At 41.5% G+C, this 19972-nt stretch overlaps 1 protein-coding gene across 2 annotated transcripts; it reads right to left on the minus strand.

The window, feature by feature from the left end:
- Nucleotides 1–284: 284 nt before the first annotated feature.
- On the minus strand, nucleotides 285–9853 carry LOC133349820 (uncharacterized). Of its 2 annotated transcripts, XM_061563611.1 has the most exons (3): nucleotides 9538–9667; nucleotides 2603–3313; nucleotides 285–1740 (listed from the first exon to the last, which is right to left on the minus strand). In XM_061563611.1, the coding sequence occupies exons 2-3, from the start codon at nucleotides 3255–3257 to the stop codon at nucleotides 1430–1432; spliced, it is 966 nt and encodes a 321-aa protein (XP_061419595.1). In that variant the 5' UTR covers nucleotides 3258–3313; nucleotides 9538–9667; the 3' UTR covers nucleotides 285–1429. The 2 variants fall into 2 exon arrangements, with proteins under 2 accessions (XP_061419595.1, XP_061419594.1); XM_061563610.1 differs by lacking the exons at nucleotides 285–1740; nucleotides 2603–3313 and adding an exon at nucleotides 3330–8998 and having other exon boundaries at nucleotides 9538–9853.
- Between the last annotated feature and the right edge of the window lie 10119 nt (nucleotides 9854–19972).

Consider the following 19972-nt stretch of genomic DNA (forward strand, 5'->3'; position numbering starts at 1 on the left):
TTCTTCACAAGGGTCACGAGACAGGGAAAGACCTGGCACAGATCTCCAGCAGCTTTCCGTCTAATTGCAGGTAATGACGCTATACCGGACACGAGACTCAGCCTCCTTTACATACATGCACATTGTTGGTTCTTGCAAATTCTATTGATGGAAAGTTTAAAAGAAAATATAAGTGACGTATGTAATGAAGCAAGAAACGACAAAAAGATTGATGTATGAATATTTTATGAACAAGACATCATGCAAACAATAACACGTACAACAGCATAATCATAATAATTTAGATTTGTTTTGGTAGAGCCGCGCGCCTTTACACTGAAGCGTCTCAAAACAATGAGCGATGAAGATTACATCTCATCTCAACACATTTTAATGAGCACCCCTAGTGGCAGAAAAAAGGTGACTCAGCACCTGTGCTAGAAACGGGTATATGTGCCGGTCGGGGGCTATACTTGCTATGTGGACCAGTCTCGACGACCCCCAATGGCAGCTGCCCCTATGGGGCATAAGGTGACACCGCACTTGGCCTGCAATCAGGCTTAAATTTGCCAGTAGAGGTCGGTGATTATTGCTCTGTGAATGTAATCCCAACTGGAGGCATTTTTGGGTAATATTTAGAATTTGGAAAATGTGGTCCATAACGCCAGCAAACAATAGCCTACTCGTTTTCACTGAGGTCAGGGATCTTTAACGTCCATTTCAAGTGGATTACGCGTATTTTAATAGTAGTAAACGTACAATAATAACCATGGTGGCCACCGTTTTCAAATTGCGAACCTTTTCAAAAAGCGGCGAATGCGGTACTGCTGGGAAATGTCACCACCCCACTGTTCTCGAGAACTTCAGCAATATTTTGATTTGTTTTCCATATTTTGCTCTGTTTTCACATGCTATTGTTGGGCCTATACACGTAAGTATAGAGACACCATCTCTATATATTGTAAATACCGCACAATGACGCAAATCCCACCATCACACATCTACCCTGACCAATTAAACACGCACAGTGCATGATTCGTGCAATGTGTAGGTCCCTTTCTTTATATTTTAACAAATTCGACCTTTTCACATCCAGCAATGTATTCATCTCAAGTACATTGGCTTACTTGTAAACTCAGGTAAAGCATTCCCCATGCCTCAAGCAGTTAGCTATTTACCTTTGTCTAGTAACGTATTTGGACGCAGTGCCACTGTTATATTATATATACGTTAACGTATGCGATAATTTCACATATTCATCTAACTTTAGTTTCAGCAAGTTGGAAATGAGACATTGTACTATCATGGAAAACATCTGAGTTAAATTCACACTGAATATACGGAATTATGCAAACCAATAATCCGCGCGTGTTATTTGATTAGATTATACTTATTGATTAGACTCATAATTACATAGTATAGCATTATAGGGAGCTTGTTATTAAATTAATTACTGGCAGCCAGAGGGCCCAGCAGCAGAACCTTGAAGCTCTTGCCGCAGCGACTGTGTTAGCTGTCTAAGCTCATGGAGAGCTTCTGCTAGTGATGTTGCCCTTTCCTCTACTTTGACACTCGCCTGTGATAACTGGCTTTCCACCCATTTCCAAGTTTCTTTTTTGTCATCAGACTGATGTTCGTTGCCCTGCATATCATTCGATATATATTCGCTTTCCTCAACCATTTCCAGCTGTTCAGCTGTATTTTCATATTCCGTTAATGGTGAATATTGGTGTTGGTTCTCTTCCGGATTGTCATAATTTCCTGAAAATAACAAAAGATACACACCAGAATGATCAGCATTATTGCATTTCTATAATGACAAATATATTGAAAAGAATTGAAAGTGCTCGTAAGGAATGTGTGACTTTCTCTACCTTTGGCAAATATTATTTTGCTGATTGTCAAACAGAAAATGGCACTGTATTGAAGTAACCTTAATGGGATCCTTCATGACTGAAAAATTTGGTTTATCAGACTAGTCGCTTGGGGTTAGGGTGTCTGGGCAGTTGGACGTGGAGTGGAATCTGCACAAGATATAGTAGAGGTAGTTCAAAGAACATGCCGATGTATGTGGTATGAAAATCATCTTCGGTGAAAGAGAGTCAAACAGGTGCCTTCCAGCAACAACAGGATGCAGATGAGTGACGATCATGAAAAAAATACAAGTCGAGCATCTGTTGATTAAAAATCGCTGAAAATTATTTCGCTATCATGAGCGAACTACTTGCCTGGTCTCTGTCGACCTAGTGATATGTTTTTTTCCCCCAACATCTTTGAGCTATTTGTCTTGATTTGTACGTTATTATCATATTTGCAACATGCTATCTTCATGTTTGCATTGGTAATATTCTACCTCAGAGTTATCTTGCGGAATAGGCCTTCCTCAATGGATTACGGCGTACAATTAAGAATTGACTGACTTGTAAGTTAGCCGTTGCCAATCTGCGTGCCGTGAAAGCGTAATAACGCTGGCATATCCATTGAAAAGATGATGCCATCATGTAGCACTAAATTGTTGCTATTGCTGTTGTGTATTTGTGTAACTGGGTGCGTGTTTCCATCTTAATGATATGTCATTCAATATGCAATTGCGACAAGAAGAACATACGAAGAATGGTTATACCTGTAGATGTAGTTATTGTGATTGCTGTATCAACACCAATCATCCACTTCCACTTCTCTGGATATAAGCTTTTCAACAACTTATTCTCAGCTCTAGTGAGGGGTGATGGAGATGCTTCAAATTGCCAACCAGGATTCGACCTCCTTAGCTTCTCGAGGTCCACTTTATTTAAGGCACTCCGCTTCAGGTCATGCCACCGCTTTTGGCAGCTTGCAATATTGCGGTGGTCGAACCCCTTAGCCTTGAAAGCCTGAGCGATTTGGTTCCATGTAAACATTTTGATATGATTACTGGGTTTCTTCGCACCAGTTTTCAACAAATTATGACGCCTCTTTAAAAACTCAACGACCAGTATCTCAAGTTCGTTTTCACTAAAGGCTTTGGCTCGACGGGTGGCAGAAGTTGGTTGATGTGGAACATGTTGGCGTTGTGACTCATTTTTGGCAAAATCTGGCTCCGCGTGTGATGGGGGTCTAACGTGTGAGCGTGAACTCTCCTGCTGCTGTGAGGTTACCGCCAATGGTGGTGCATTGGCAGCGTCGTGGCCAATCATTAGACGGGAAACCGAGATGGGTTTCCGTGCAAGTCCAAGTGGAATAAAGGACCGACCATCTGCCCTGATACGTAGACCTGGTGCGAGATGATGGGATTGCATCGTCACTCTCTGTGTATGGGTATTCTGCGAAAGCCACTCTACTGTAGAGACAGCCACTGCAAATGAAAAATGCACACGGTGAGAAAAAAACCTGTATAAACGAGACAGAACCATTCAGTAACAATACAAATGAGACATCATTCTCAGACCGAATCATAACCCTCAGTCGTGGATTTGCATCATTGCATGCTAAAACCCAGGGAGGTTGTCCGTCAGTCAGTATCCTTCATTTAACCATTTGAATTTCCGAATGTCACTCCTAGAGATCAAGAACTTTCACATAAGTTAATAATTTGTCGATGAAAAACATCGGGATTTGTGTGATCGCTCACAAAGTAGCAAAACTGGTGCATGGGATAGGATTAATATTTGTTAGGCCGTTTTTCACACTCTTGTTCACTCAAAACAAATGTGTCGTTTCCATGGTTCAAGCTGCCCACAATGAAGCGCACAACAAAGCCATGACTCAGTGACGTCACGACTCAGGCACCTCATATTTTAACATAAATTAACAACTCATGGATTTTCCCTTGGGCCCAAATTAAACATCTAAAAGCATTTATACATTGTTAGTCCTGGAAATATTTAGTAAAAGTCATGTGCTTAAACTGAACAAATATGTGCTCCGGTTAATCCAAAACCCACGTTATTGCCTCAACAGTATAGTAGTTGCATATCTCTACAACAGTGGGCAGAGTTTGATGTTGATTGGCGTGGCTATGCTGCTGTCCACTTTGTGGGCGGATTCATCTGCGCGGGAGCAGGAAAGTGTTATCACTGAGCACGCGCATCGATTGGTCGATCGTTCGTTTTTGGCATAGAGACCCGCGTAAAAATTTAAAGAATTGGATTATCTGTGATTTTTACTTCCACTGGTCTACAATTTTTTAGACGTCGTCTGCTTCAGAGATGAAATGTGCTGTTTATTATGGATTTTGATGTGCTGAATTCAAATATGACAATTAAAACAACTGATTGGCTACTGTTCCCAAATTTTTACATTTTACGTCTATGTATATTGTGTAGATAGTAGAGTTCTACTCATAAATTGTAAACCTAGGTCTTTTCATGTGTTTATGGTTGCTTAACATGATAACATGTCACCTGTCCTGTTCATGCAACACTTTAAAAATTAGCTAAATAGTTATATAAATAAAATGTATTATGAAACAAAAGGCAAAAAACTATTATGTATATATAAGTACATAGTTTAGTCCTTATTCAGTGTCTACTCGGCGCTTCTTGGCTTGTCTCTTGTATTCATTAAATGGAGCATCTCTTGTCACTGCCCAGCAATAGTCCGCAAGCATTGATGGGCTCCATTTGCCCTGATAGCGTTTATCCATTGTTGCAATGTCCTGGTTAAATGTTGCAGTCAAGGCTTTTGTATGCCTTGAGGAGGGTTTCCACCAGTGGAGGGCCGTGTATTTTACACCGAGGCCTTCAATGCTATCCTCCCGCAATTAAACTGCCTTCGAATAACCTCCTCATGACACTAGGGCTATAGGATATTTCTCTTCTTGGTTCTTTCGGTAAAGTCACGTAGAATGGAAATAATAAAATAATAAAAATAAAACATAATAAAATAATTCTCACGACGTCTCGGCCACAACGCAAGCAGCCGTCCTCAGATGAAGAACATTGTCATTCGACGTAACCACCCCATATTTACAGTGACAGTAACCTTTATCGAGTGGAATAAAGTGATTTAACATGAAGCTCAACACCTATGAGAGTTAAAATACACTAATTGCAGAGACATAAATACATAGTGACTGAAACCATCAAGGATGTTCCACTATTACACAGTACGACAGGAGGCTGCATCACAAATAGACATCGCATAGCTCAAATCAATGTCATTACCAAAGAAACAAGAACAAACTCACAACAACCAGTCACATTTGCTCATACGACCACCAAGCAAGCAAAAATGCCGTAAAACACAAATAACACAATCAGGATTCAACAGGCTTCCCCACAAATTCCAGCCAAGCTGCTGGGCCTAAACGCACATGCCACCACGCACACTCAAAGGCACAGTCAGGCCACTGAATTTGAATATCATTCACACCAGCAGCAATGACCTAAAGCAAGCAATAATACTAAATAGCTAGTAACAGGCCCGGCTTTTCTTGAAAGGTCCTCCTCGAAAAAGGCTTTGCCAGTAAATCTGCCACCAAATCCATGTATTCTCCTCCTTCAGCCATTGTGCGTTAAAAAACAACAGGACTAAGTAAAAATCTAAACAAAAAATCTAAAGTACTACATCTAAAAATCTAAACGTCACGAAATGAAGTTTAAATAATGTTTTGATGATGCAACGTTATGTGCTAGCTAGTTTTACTTCAGTTAGCTATCTGGCCCTCCGATCACGCCACACGAAAAGTGCTAATGTAGGCGGCTAGGCAAGCTAGAAGGCTCCGGCGTGTCAAAGAATACGCCCAACATGGTAAACTCGAAATCTGATTGGTTAAAGAATATGACAATCAACAACATCGTCCCCAAATGCTTCAACAGCAGAGGGGATTCACTTGAAATTTTGAAGGCCTCAGGGTAGATTTTTCACCCGGAGACAGCACAGGTGGAAAATCTGATTGGATAAAAGCTCGAATTTATATGAGCTGCACTGGAAGCAGTGCAACTGAGGGAGAGAGTAGCAATGAAATGACGTTAATAGACTGATGGGAACGAACTTTGAAAAATACATATAGCATTAATGATTTTTTTAAATAAAATTATTATTTTCTGATTCTGACAATCTCTAGGCCAGCAGAGAAGGCCTTGCTGGCCCTGACGGCCCGCCTCTGGTTTCCACCAACTCCCTGTAGTTGTCTGCCTTGTTGTTTCCGCGAAAATCTGTTGCCACTAACTGGAATGCTTTCCATGCCGTCTTTTCCTTGCCACGCAGTGCACTGTCAACTGCATCATCTCGAAGAAGTTCACGAATCTGAGGACCAACAAAGACACCTTCCTTTATCTTAGCTTCACTTAACCTTGGAAATTTTTCACGGATGTACTTGAAAGCTGCTTGAGTTTTGTCTATGGCTTTGACAAAGTTCTTTATCAGACCCAGCTTGATATGAAAGGGTGGTAACAAAATCTTCCTTGATTCAACAAGTGGTGGATGCTGAACACTTTTCCTCCCAGGCTCCAATGACGGTCGGAGTGGCCAATCTATCTTGATGTAATGGGAATCTCTCGCACGACTATCCAATTCGAAGAGAAAACAGCAGTACTTTGTGTATCCAGTCTGCAGACCAAGCAAGAGAGCCACAACCTTAAAATCGCCACAAAGCTGCATCCGATGTTGGTCATAGTTTATGCACCTCAAAAATTGTTTCATGTTATCATAAGTTTCCTTCATATGGGCTGCATGACCAACTGGAATTGATGGCAAAACATTGCCATTATGCAGCAAAACAGCTTTAAGACTCATCTTCGATGAATCAATGAACAGTCTCCACTCATTTGGATCATGAACGATGTTGAGGGCTGCCATCACACCATCGATGTTGCAGGCAACAAGATCACCTTTCATGAAAAAGAATGTGACAAGGTCTTTTTGATGGTCATGGAACATGGAAACCCTAACATCACCTGCCAGGATATTCCACTGCTGTAGTCTTGAGCCCAACAGCTCTGCCTTTCTCTTGGGTAGTTCCAAATTCCTGACAAGGTCTTTCAGTTCACCTTGTGTTATGAGGTGTGGTTCAGAGGAGGAGGATGGGAGAAAATCTAGGTCATGTGACCTTGATGGTTCAGGACCAGAAGTTTCATCCTCTCCCTCGTCAGACTCAAGGTGAGAATGATTCTGGTGCATCAGGAATCCGCAGTCCTTCTCCGTGGGGTACTGGGCATATAGCTGATGGAATGTTTGGATACTGCACAGTCTACTTTTCTTCTTTGACACACCTTTCCCAACTGGAGGTGCCATGCAGAAGTAACAAATGCTGATATGATCTGTTGGCTCTTTCCAAATCATTTGCACTGCAAAGGGCATAGATTTCCTGTTCCTGTTCAACCACTGGCGAAAATTTGTTGCACAAGTGTTGCAGCATATGGGTTGGGCCCACATCTTGTCCTGATCTCCAATTTTGCAGCCAAAATAAAGGTGATAGGCTTTCTTAACCATAGTGGTTATACTGGGCTTTTGTGATGCAAAAGTGACTTCACCACAAACATAGCAGTAGTTATCTGGTTTGTTCACAGAAGTACGAGGCATCTCTGTTCGCTTTGGCTAAACATAAATGTGTTCCTTTGCAAAATCAAACACTGACAAATAAGAGAGCACGACACTGTGATTTCTAGAGCTGATATAGGGCATTTTTTTCACCAGAGGGATGTAAGTATAGTTATGATTGCATCATCCATGACTTCTAGGAATAAGATTATGCAATTCATATCACGTATGATGCAATACCAGGTTCAGATTGCATCATTAATTGTTTTACTCAAAAAGCAAGTACTGTCCAAACCCAGTCAAAGATGTATTTTAGTCATTTCTGGTTTAAACTGAGATCCCTTCCCTTAATAACTCACTAATCCTCCGCCATTCCCAAGTCAAGGGTTATATATACTGACCCAGTAGCATATCTTGAAAACTAGAGCCAATCAACAATTTTAAGCATCGTTTTCATTCTCAGTGACCCAGAATTAGTAAGGTTGGACTACATTTATTTCAGAAGCATTTTGGCTGCAGACCAGTGTTATATGCGGCCGTCCTTCCCGTCATTAGCTTGGATAATTGAGTCGACTGTAATTAGCATACGGGTCGACTCGGTTTCCCTGGCAACACAGCTCAGGATACGCCAGTCCTTTTTAATTTAACTTTTGTGTGCTCATAAGCCTGCCAGGTGTTGCACTCGAAACATTTAAAATCGAAACCTGACAAAAATACCGATCATTTATCTGCCTATGTATGGAAGAAAGTATGTTGTCCCATAGGGGCGCGTCTCTGCCAATACTGTATAAGGTTTTGTGAAACCTGAATTTAGGTGTCTATAATATCGATTCCGCTCAGTGTCGAACCGACAGCCACGTTAGAGTATTGATTCATCGAGAGTTAATCATTAGTAAAGCGGCACGTGATGCTAATATCTGCATAAATTGTGATGCGCTCGCAGTTCATAATTATACGGCCGTGGCAGCACGCAAGCTTTTTACATCTGCAGGCCACATCAACACTGAAATCCAGCCTTGTGATACGACTATTTATCCACCTCTTAATTCGCCTTCCTCATTCCCTCCACTCTGCCCTCCATTTTTCCCTTGACGCTCCCTATAGAACTCATCATTGCAACCTGTACATCAACTCGAATCTCTCCCCGATGGAAATCCAGAGAGTCCATCAATGGGCTGTCTTCAACCCAAAGGGTTTAATCAAATCAGCCAATTAAAAAAGGACCATGTTGTTCCTCTAACTCCCTCCCGTAGCCTCAGATGTGTCTTTTTATTAATATTTAAAACTAACTCCCTTCACTCCCCCTCTGTTTAACCCTATTAGGCCAAAACACAGAGCTTTTTTTCACCTCTACCTAACTTTTTTGGCGCATCTTGCTTCCATTATATTAAAACTTTTTTCGCATGTGTTTAGTTCACGACCGTTAAATACCGAGTTTGTTAGTTGTGCCATATTCCTTCAGGACCCTGTACTTGTCTGCAATATTGATGTTTTTGTCTGTATTGTTGCTGTGCTCACGCACCACCAAATCTTCCTTGTAAAACAGTCAGGAACCTGGCTAAACGGGAACATCCATGTAAACAAATAAAATTAACTCAAACGCACACATCACAAAGTCGCCCACATCTAGTTTTCTGACCACATCCCATCATTACAAACAATCAACTGTGATCTAACCATGGGTGGGTTAAGTCCTTCCCAAGTCGGTCACCATCTATTATGGTCCTCGCACTGCAACACTCCGCCAAGCTCATGAACTTGAAATGGTCTGATTGTGAAAAAAAAAATGTAAGCTTGTCTTGGCCAAAACATTCCAATGCTGAAAATTACTTTAAAATTACTCAAGTGGGATTATACACAGAGCAACATCACTGCCTACTGTGAAAACGAGGCAGAAACCTCCTCGAATAGAGTCTTGAGACTCAGTGAGGTTTCCCTGGGTAAACACGCCAACTAATAATTAACAATAGCTACACACCCTTGGAGTACCGGCCAAAAGAGGGAAAGCTTGAGAAATTGACCAACAGAGCCTTTATAAATATATACATATCAAATATATATTTTCTGTATTTGCACAAGGGCTTTTAAAAAACGAACCTTGAGACTCAGTTCCGAAATGCGTTTCCTCACGATGGATGCTCTCTCCAGGTGTCTCGCTGTGGTCTCCTGCATGGGGCTTTATAAGTGAGTAAGGAAGGTGAGTGACGTATTTATTCAAATTTAGCCAGGCAGGTGCGCATAATGCATTTCCCAAAAGGGTTCTGACGCACTATGTTTGTGAAATGACGTCAGGAGTCCCGAATATGACTGCATTTCTTAGAACAAGAAACATCAGTTAAAATGACGCAGGTACATACTGACAGCTCTCGTGAAAGGAGAAACATTATTTAAGTCAGTTTCTAGCCTTCATCGTATATTTCTAAAATCGTATTTTCGGTACTAATTAACATGTTGCACACATTAATGTGGGGTTAGTAATGAATATGGCAACCGAGTGAGTTTATCCTGAGAATTTAGCAGTTTGGAATAAGTTACCAGTTTTTGTTGGTTAAATCTTTTATGCTGCCACTAAACCCTACTAATTTTTCATACGACAGTGACATTCCTATTCTTAGGTATTTTCGGTAAAGTCACGTAGATAAAACATTTAAATTCAAATTAATAAAAGTAAAATAAAAATAAAATAAAAATCACGACGTTTCAGAGGCAACACAAGCTTCCATGTTCAGGTGGAACCGTCACAGCACGATAGCTATATCAAGTAAGAGAAATTCCAAGAAAACAGTCCTTGTATATATACTGGTTGAGGGTGGGAGGAGCCAAGGTGGGCCCTGAATATTATTTTTGTGAGGAAGGTGAGTGACGTATTTATTCAAATTTAGCCAGGCAGGTGCGCATAATGCATTTCTCAAAAGGGTTCTGACGCACTATGTTTGTGAAATGACGTCAGGAGTCCCGAATATGACTGCATTTTTCAGAACAAGAAACATCAGTTGAAATGACGCAGGTACATTCTGACAGCTCTCGTGACAGGAGAAACATTATTTAAGTCAGTTTCTAGCCTTCATCGTATATTTTAAAATCGTATTTTCGGTACTAATTAACATGTTGCATACATTAATGTGGGGTTAGTAATGAATATGGCAATCGAGTGAGTTTATCCTGAGAATTTAGCAGTTTGGAATAAGTTACCAGTTTTTGTTGGTTAAATCTTTTATGCTGCCACTAAACCCTACGAATTTTTCATACGACAGTGAAATTCCTATTCTTAGGTTTTTTCGGTAAAGTCATGTAGATAAAACATTTAAATTCAAATTAATAAAAGTAAAATAAAAATAAAATAAAAATTACGACGTTTCAGAGGCAACACAAGCTTCCATCTTCAGGTGGAACCGTCACAGCACGATAGCTGTATCAAGTAAGAGAAATTCCAAGAAAACAGTACTTGTATATATACTGGTTGAGGGTGGGAGGAGCCAAGGTGGGCCCTGAATATTATTTTTGTGAGGAAGGTGAGTGACGTATTTATTCAAATTTAGCCAGGCAGGTGCGCATAATGCATTTCCCAAAAGGGTTCTGACGCACTATGTTTGTGAAATGACGTCAGGAGTCCCGAATATGACTGCATTTTTCAGAACAAGAAACATCAGTTAAAATGACGCAGGTACATTCTGACAGCTCTCGAGACAGGAGAAACATTATTTAAGTCAGTTTCTAGCCTTCATCGTATATTTAAAATCGTATTTTCGGTACTAATTAACATGTTGCATACATTGATGTGGGGTTAGTAATGAATATGGCAACCGAATGCGTTTATCCTGAGAATTTAGCAGTTTGGAATAAGTTACCTGTTTTTGTTGGTTAAATATTTTATGCTGCCACTAAACCCTACGAATTTTTCATACGACAGTGAAATTCCTATTCTTAGGTTTTTTCGGTAAAGTCACGTAGATAAAAAATTTAAATTAATAAAAGTAAAATAAAAATAAAATAAAAATCACGACGTTTCGGAGGCAACACAAGCTTCCGTCTTCAGGTGGAACCGTCACAGCACGATAGCTGTATCAAGTAGGAGAAATTCCAAGAAAACAGTCCTTGTATATATACTGGATGAGGGTGGGAGGAGCCAAGGTGGGCCCTGAATATTATTTTTGTGAGTTTCGGTGCGGCTGAAGCACACTGTTAGGAATGAGCCTTTGTTGTGTAAACTAGGTGCGGCTGATGTAAAGGTGCGTGTAAATGGGACTAAGCCTTTTGTTATGTATAGGTGGTGAGGCTGAAAACGCTGCCAGGAATGAGTCTTTGTTGTGTAGAATTGTTGTTAAGGTGCGGCTGATGTAAAGGTTCAGCTGCTATGAATGGGACTGAGCCTTTGTTATGTAGATGAAACAGCACTTTTGTTACGTTGCTGGGATTAATTCTTGATTTGCCAAATATGTGTGGTAAAATTTAAGTAGGAAAACCAGTGTGTGAAAAAAGAAGAAGAAACTATATGGTAACTGAAGAATGGTGCCTGTCAAATAAGATGGTCCAAATATATATAGTTACATCTTTTTAGCATGGTTAATAACATCTTTCCAATGATTACTAAGTTTGTACCCATCATCACGGTTGAAATTATGTCTGTGTTTGTATATTTGGATGGCTTCGTGTACAAACCTTTGATGGTAGCCAGGAGGTTTGCAGAGCACCTTGGTCTCGGAAAAGACAATTTCATGAGAGCCCACAGCGTTGTAGCAATGATCGGCAACGGCGGAAGAATCAGTTTCAGATCTGACTTGTGCTCGCGGACACGATCAGAGATATGACGTTTCGTTTCTCCAATGTAGCAATCACCACAACTGCAACTCAGTTTGTAGACTCCAGGGTATTGTAAGTCAGGAATGACATCTTTCACAGCTGGAATTAGATCACGGATTTTATGTACTGTACTGAATCGGACTTGGATCTTATGTTTGTTTAGAATTTTGGAGATCTTTTTGGTCACGTCTGCTATGTATGGCAACGTGATAGTTTTGATCGGAGTTTCTGTATGGTGGGAGAAACAGCTTGGCAGTTGGTGCGGTCAGAGTATCCGTTCATCCTGAGGGCCCGATGTACATGTCTGAATTCACTGGCCAGGTGGTGTTGGTCAGAAATGCTTTGAGCTCTGTGGTATAGCGTTTTGATGAGATACATATTTTGAGATGGGTGGTGGTGGGAATCAGGTTTCAAGTAGGAATTTGTGTGGGTGGCTTTCCTGTAGACAGAATGTCCCAAGGATCCATCAGGTCTCCTCTCAAACAGAATATCTAAGAATGGTAGTTTACCATCTTTCTCCACTTCCATGGTGAATCTGATGGATGGGTGTCTGAAATTGATGTGGTCCAAGAAGTGGTTCAATGCTGGGAGGCCATGTGGCCAAATGACGAAAGTGTCATCCACATACCTCTTCCACAGCGAAGGACGCAGGGTGGATGTCTGGATGGGGTCTGATTCAAACTTTTCCATGAACATGTTGGCTATCAATTCTAGATTTGAAGCTTTCGTGACTGCAAGTATTCATATTCTTAAGGTTTTTTCGGTAAAGTCACGTAGGTAAATTTTTTTTAATTAATAAAGTAAATTTCATTTAAATTAATTTTAATTAATTTGAAGGGAAGCAGAGTATCTGATAGAAACCAGGCTAGTTTGTAGGTAGGAGAGTTGATCGTCGACACGATGGGTCGTAGCGGGGTGCCTTCTTTATAGATCTTGGGAAGACCTCCCATACTCTATGGCCAGATCTGAAACACGGCAAAATTGATTCTTCCGCCGTTGCCGATCATTGCTACAACGCTGTGGGCTCTCATGAAATTGTCTTTTCCGAGACCAAGGTGCTCTGCAAACCTCCTGGCTACCATCAAAGGTTTGTACACGAAGCCATCCAAATATACAAACACAGACATAATTTCAACCGTGATGATGGGTACAAACTTAGTAATCATTGGAAAGATGTTATTAAGTTCAACACAGACCCGGTGCTGCTGCTGCTGCTGCTGTGTTCCAGATCACGCTACAAATCCATTCCTGCTGCCACCCGAACACTGGACGGGGTCCTAACTAAACCTACGTTTTAATTAGCTCAGCAGAGTAATCTCACACACACACATATATATGCTAAAAAGATTTAACTACACATATTTGGACCACCTTATTTGACAGGCACCATTCTTCAGTTACCGTATAGTTTCTTCTTTTTTAACACACTGGTTTTCCTGCCGTAAGTGTTACCACACATATTTGGCAAATCTAGAATTAATCCCAGCAACGTAGCAAAGTGCTGTTTCATCTACATAACAAAGGCTCACTCCCATTCATAGCAGCCGCACCTTTACATCAGCCGCACCTTAACAACTCTTAGAACCTCCCAGTTCAACCATTCTACACAACAAAGACTCATTCCTGGCAGCGTTTTTAGCCTCACCACCTCTACATAACAAAAGGCTCAGTCCCATTTACACGCACCTTTACATCAGCCGCACCTAGTTTACACAAGAAAGGCTCATTCCTAACAGCGTGCTTCAGCTGCACCGAACCTCACAAAAATAATATTCAGGGCCCACCTTGTCTCCTCCCACCCTCAACCAGTATATATACAAGGACTGTTTTCTTGGAATTTCTCTTACTTGATACAGCTATCGTGCTGTGAGGGTTCCACCTGAAGACGGAAGCTTGTGTTGCCTCCGAAACGTCGCGATTTTTTTTATTTTACTTTGATTAATTTTAATTTTAATTTTGTATCTACGTGACTTTACCGAAAAAACATAAGAATAGGAATTTCACTGTCGTATGAAAAATTCGTAGGGTTTAGTGGCAACATAAAATATTTAACCAACAAAAACAGGTAACTTATTCCAAACTGCTAAATTCTCAGGATAAACTCACTCGGTTGCTATATTCATTACTAACCCCACATCAATGTATGCAACATGTTAATTAGTACCGAAAATACTATTTTAAATATACGACGAAGGCTAGAAACTGACTTAAATAATGTTTCTCCTGTCTCGAGAGCTGTCAGAATGTACCTGCGTCATTTTAATTGATGTTTCTTGTTCTGAAAAATGCAGTCATATTCGGGACTCCTGACGTCATTTCACAAACATAGTGCGTCAGAACCCTTTTGGGAAATGCATTATGCGCACCTGCCTGGCTAAATTTGAATAAATACGTCACTCACCTTCCTCACAAAAATAATATTCAGGGCCCACCTTGGTTCCTCCCACCCTCAACCAGTATATATACAAGGACTGTTTTCTTGGAATTTCTCTTACTTGATACAGCTATCATGCTGTGACGGTTCCACCTGAAGATGGAAGCTTGTATTGCCTCCGAAACGTCGTGATTTGTATTTAATTTTTTATTTTACTTTTGTTAATTTGAATTTTTTTATCTACGTGACTTTACCGAAAAAAACCTAAGAATATGAATCCTTGCAGTCACGAAAGCTTCAAATCTAGAAGTGAAATTCCTCTTTACGCAATCGTCCGGTTGTGTTTGGTGACTTCAATAAACATTGTCGTTGTCCCATCTATACCACCTGCTAGGGTTTTTTTTACCATCCTAAAGTATTTGGCTTCACTCAGCATATTAAAATGCCCATTGACGCTGGTGAACACACTTTAAGCCTCGTGTGTTGTCTTTGACTGTCAATAACTGAACTAAATGTCATGGACCCAGAAATCTCCGATCATTCACTGGTTCGTTATGATGTCCCTATGCCACCTTTTGGTCTGTCCACGAAACACAGCATTTTATAACGCAAAATTACATCCATGACCCCGACATCTCTTATTCAGGCCCTCTCCCGTTCTCCCCTCTCTCAGGAATATCATCTCTCTGTTGAGGAAACTGCTTAATTAAATCATTCTGTTCTGTCAAATATACGTGATCGTCTGGTTCCCCTCCAAAATCAGTGGATCTCTTCTAGTCATTACTGATCTGAGGGCACACAAATCAAATATTAGTAGTGCTGAATGTGCTTGGAGAAAGTCTTTTCTTACCATTCATTTATCAGCTTTTTAAACAACAGCTTCATGTAATTCCAACAACATATCAGTAGCTAAATTACCCTATATTGCTGTTCGGATGGCAAAAATCAATGATAATCCCGTATCTTATATTCTACCTGCAGTCATCCTATGAATAAGGAAACACATTCAAATTCTTCCTCTTCTAGTGATCACTGCGGCACCATTCAGCAGTTCTTTGAGGTTACAATTTGAACTATATTTTCCCAATTTACATCTGTCCCCTGGATTCTGCTTCCATTTGATCTCCCCCACCCTCTTCCCGGTTCGAGTGCATTCTGTTGGCTCCGTTCCTCGCTATTACAACTGCGGAACTCACCTGTTTGATCCCTGATTCTCGACCTACCTGTTGCCCGTTTGATCCCTATTTCTGCATTTGCGCCTTTTAGTCCTTGGCCTCTTCATTAAGTCCCTTGACACCGGTATGGTTTCCACCACTTTTTAAGATGGTTGCAGTCACCCCACTTCTGAAAAAGCCAGGTCTTGACCCTAAGCTTCCCAACAACTCACGTCCATTCTCCAACTTTCCTTACTTATCTAAAATCTTAGAATGTGCTGTGGCCTCTCGTTTATACCAGCATCTGGCCTCATAACATATCCTACCCCTTGTCAATTAGGATTCAGGGCTCTGCATAGCACCGAGATAGCAGATAAGGGCCAGGCCGGTGTCCTGGTCTTGGTTGACCTCAGTGCCGAGTTTGACACCATTGACCATGGGGTCCTTCTTGAGCGACTTAGAATACTCAATAGGGATTGCTGGTGTTACTTCACAATGTGTTCGCTCTTATTTACAGAAACGTACACTCTTTAAGAATCACATTACACCTGTGCTCCTGTCCCTTCACTGGCTCCTGTCTATATTCGTATTGATTTGAAGATTCTCTTGCTGGTATTTAAAGCCTTAAATGGACTTGCTCCTCTCTACATTCATGATCTCCTTCAGCTATATTTTCCATCAAGATCATTAAGATCTTCAGATTGTGCATTGCTCACAGTCCCGTGGTCTAGGCTTCACACTTGGGTGATCGTTGCCTTTGCAATTGCGGCACCTAAACTCTGGAACTCGTTTTCCTGTGAGGTCAGGACTTATGAGACACGACAAATCTCTAAATCTCGACTGAAACGTATCTGTTTAAACTGGATTTCTTTCTTTAGTTATTTTCAAGTGGTTTTCTCACTTCTTCTTTGTTCAATTCATATTTTTAAAGTAATTGAAAATATAGATAGGGGCCATACATTTAGTGCGTACGCATGGAGGGGGAGGGGGGATTAACCCAAATGCGTATGCTTGCATATGGGAGATCTACTGATAATGTACGTATGCATAGGAAACGGGGGGGGGGGGGGGGCTCGATAATAATTTGTCTACATTGCCCTTCAAATGAGTTAGATAGTCCGGAGGTGGACTATCTGTTTGCTTAAACACGTTAAAATCATTAATCCTTGATTGTTTCTGCGTGGATTAAATATCGGCCGTTCTATAGGATTCGGGGGAGGGGTGCGTCAACCATACGTACGCAGGTGGGGGGGGGGGGGGTTGAGGTGTAAAAAGTACGCGTGCGTCGAGGGAGGGGAGGAAGAGTCAAGTTTTGACAGATTTTTGCGTACGTACTAAATAGATGGCCCCATAACAGTCTCCACATTGTGGGTCACCGAGTTGTCATTTCGTGAAAGCCGCCAATCCCATAGTCCAAGTCTTCTACTTTACATTGGGTGGTGACATGGCCCAGCAGTAGATTTTTCGTCACTTGCTGGAGAGGTTCGTCACTGAAATCTGTTAGGCGGCCCTGGCAAATACTGCAGGTGTTTTAACCACAAAATACACTTCTTCTGTTGCACAGTGTACGTTAACTTCACATTACGTCATTTAAAAATAGTAGACCATTGCGTGCCGGTATCATAGTAAAAATGCAATGTTATTCACACATTACTCAATTGGGATTGCACACAGCAACATCTACTCCGACTGTTAAACGTCTGCAGACTATGTTTGTGAAACATAACGCTTTCGTGATAACCTTACACTACAAAAATATCGCAAATCCTAAATTTCATAAATTATTATTAATATTCCATCCATATTTCGTGAGCTTGAAGCGGCCTCCAGTATCGGTCTGAAGGTCATTGACCTTCATGCTGACACCTGCCATATAGCTTGTAAGACCAACTACCCAGGAAATGGTCGTCTTTACTGTTGTTCATAGTTCTGCACCTCATCTTACTAAATCAGCTCGCACATATACATGGAAGGCAATCTCACAAGCGCACGCCTGGACGGTACAGCATGAAATCGGAGTCCTCGATGGTACCACTCTTGTTTACCCAATATTCTTTACCGAGTCTCAAGAATCCTTTTCAGGATTACCATACAAGGTTTTAACAGGGGTCTATACTATTGTGTAATGCAAATTGAGTAATTTGCAGGTTATTTTTCACAATTTGCATGTTTGGAAGGATCCTGTCGTGGCATGGATGTTGTAACCTTGGAGGAAGATTATTCACATTCCTGTGACTCACACATGAATATGCTGCACCATCCACGCTTTTCTTCACCACACCAGTGTTAATTTTATTTTAACGAATGAGTTAGAAAAATTAATCAATGAATTATTTAATTGATTCAACAAATTACGTTGAGTAGACACAAATAATTAAACATGGCTATGATGGCTCGGGCGGCAGGTGGCGCAGTGGTATCACGTGCACCTCACAGCAATGAGGACCCGGGGCATGAGTGAACACAACTACATACAGTACACCTATTAGGCATAGATTTACGTAGGCTCCAAAAACGCGTCTTGCACAACCAGGTGTCTTTACAGGGTGGTTTGCGCCTTCACTCCCGCTACACCAGATAATTAGCTGGTAGGAAAACAAACCTGATACAACATGATTGCTGTTGTTGCATCAATTCCCTGTGTTACGTGGCCACTTCGATGTCATTGAGTCGGGCTGATGTAAATAGCATGTTTTGTTTTGCAATGTGTGATTTTGCGTGCATTTGTTTATGTGTGAGAATGTATTATGTTTCTGTTGGAAGTGTGTTACTTTGAGTGGGACTGTCTTTATGTGCGTATGTGAGAGAGTTTGTTGTGTTGTTTGTAACTGTGCTGGCCTCGATAGCAGTCTGTTAAAGGCTATATGGGGGATTTGTTTCTTCTCTTTGAAGAGGCATACAGAAGAGGCCCAGCTCACTGTAGGTAGCATCTTCAAGTAACTCATTTGACGCGAACCACACGTAGGCAGACAAGACAAAAAGGCCCCGCTTTTCAGTTGGTTTGAAACATTCAGGCTGGTCTGCCTACAATCTATCCTGGGTTTAAGCAGGCTGGATTATGAGTATCTCACAGATCGCCTGAACGATCTAGACACAATTCCATCAGTGAGCTACTCCGACAGACGAAGCTGTGTTGACTGAATCATGTAACCTGCATGCCCAGCCACCACATGCCGAAGGAGCTTCTGTTTGGCCGGATCAATGCGGTACAGGAGAATGTGATGTTGATTGGATGCTCCGATGACTGGTACCAGCTATGTCAAAATCAGTCTCTGTGGAGACGGCTCATGAAGGACTCTGCTGGCCATTTGATGCAGTTGCCCTCTAATAACACCAGAGGGCAGAGGAGCAACACTCACAACAACGAGCAGAGTGCCGGGCAGCTTAAACGAAACAATTGGCACAACGGGGAGCGCAGGTGATGCATCTCAGTCATTTCAGGCAGTTACCCCACCTGGGTCGAGCCCGTCAGCAGTCCTTTGACAATTTACGTGGCCATTAGGTGCACGTAGCCTGGCACAAGTGATGTAATGTTGCCACGAGTAATTATTGGCGAAATGCGGCTGTTGTTGTGGTGGTGTGGAATGAGGTGAGTTGTGGTCTAGGATGGGGTGAGTGGGTTCTGGAAGGTGAGTAGTGTTGTGTAGGAGGGGAATGGTGGTGTGTCGGTGTGGGTGAGTGGTGGTATATGCGGAGAGTAGCGTGTGGATGAGTGGTGGTATGAGTAGGGATACATTAAGGCTGCATAAGGGTAGTAGAGTGGTTGTGGTGTTAAGGAGGGGTCATTTAGGTGTGGAGTGGTGATGTGGGTTAGAGTGGGAGATAGGGGGGATACATGTATTGTAGGGGCTGTATTGGGAGTTAGGGGGAGCGTCTCAGTTGGCTGGGGACACATGCAAATTTTGTGCAAAGTATGATTCTATCAGTGCATCAGACTTAATGTGTATTGCATTGTCTGCTGTCTCCAAAGGGGATACGAGGACTGGGAGTCTGAGTGACTACGAGTCTGAGGGTCCGGGGTCTAGAAAACAAGGGAAATGCTAGGACTGACTAGACAAATTCGCCCCGCAAATAAGATGGGCTGCCTCTAGTATTCCCCTGCTCGCCTCTCACACAAAATTTAATGAGTGGAGTAAATGTTTGACTGTTTTAGTTGACAAGACGAAGATAACGTCTAAATTAAATCCGAATATTCAGAATCGAC

This window comes from Lethenteron reissneri, chromosome 31, assembly GCF_015708825.2.
Source record: "Lethenteron reissneri isolate LAM-NWPU_2019-01 chromosome 31, ASM1570882v1, whole genome shotgun sequence".
NCBI lineage: Eukaryota > Metazoa > Chordata > Hyperoartia > Petromyzontiformes > Petromyzontidae > Lethenteron > Lethenteron reissneri.

Coding starts and splice junctions, on each gene's coding strand:
- LOC133349820 (XM_061563610.1), bottom strand. CDS start 7,482: ATGCCTCGTACTTCTGTGAACAAACCAGATAACTACTGCTATGTTTGT.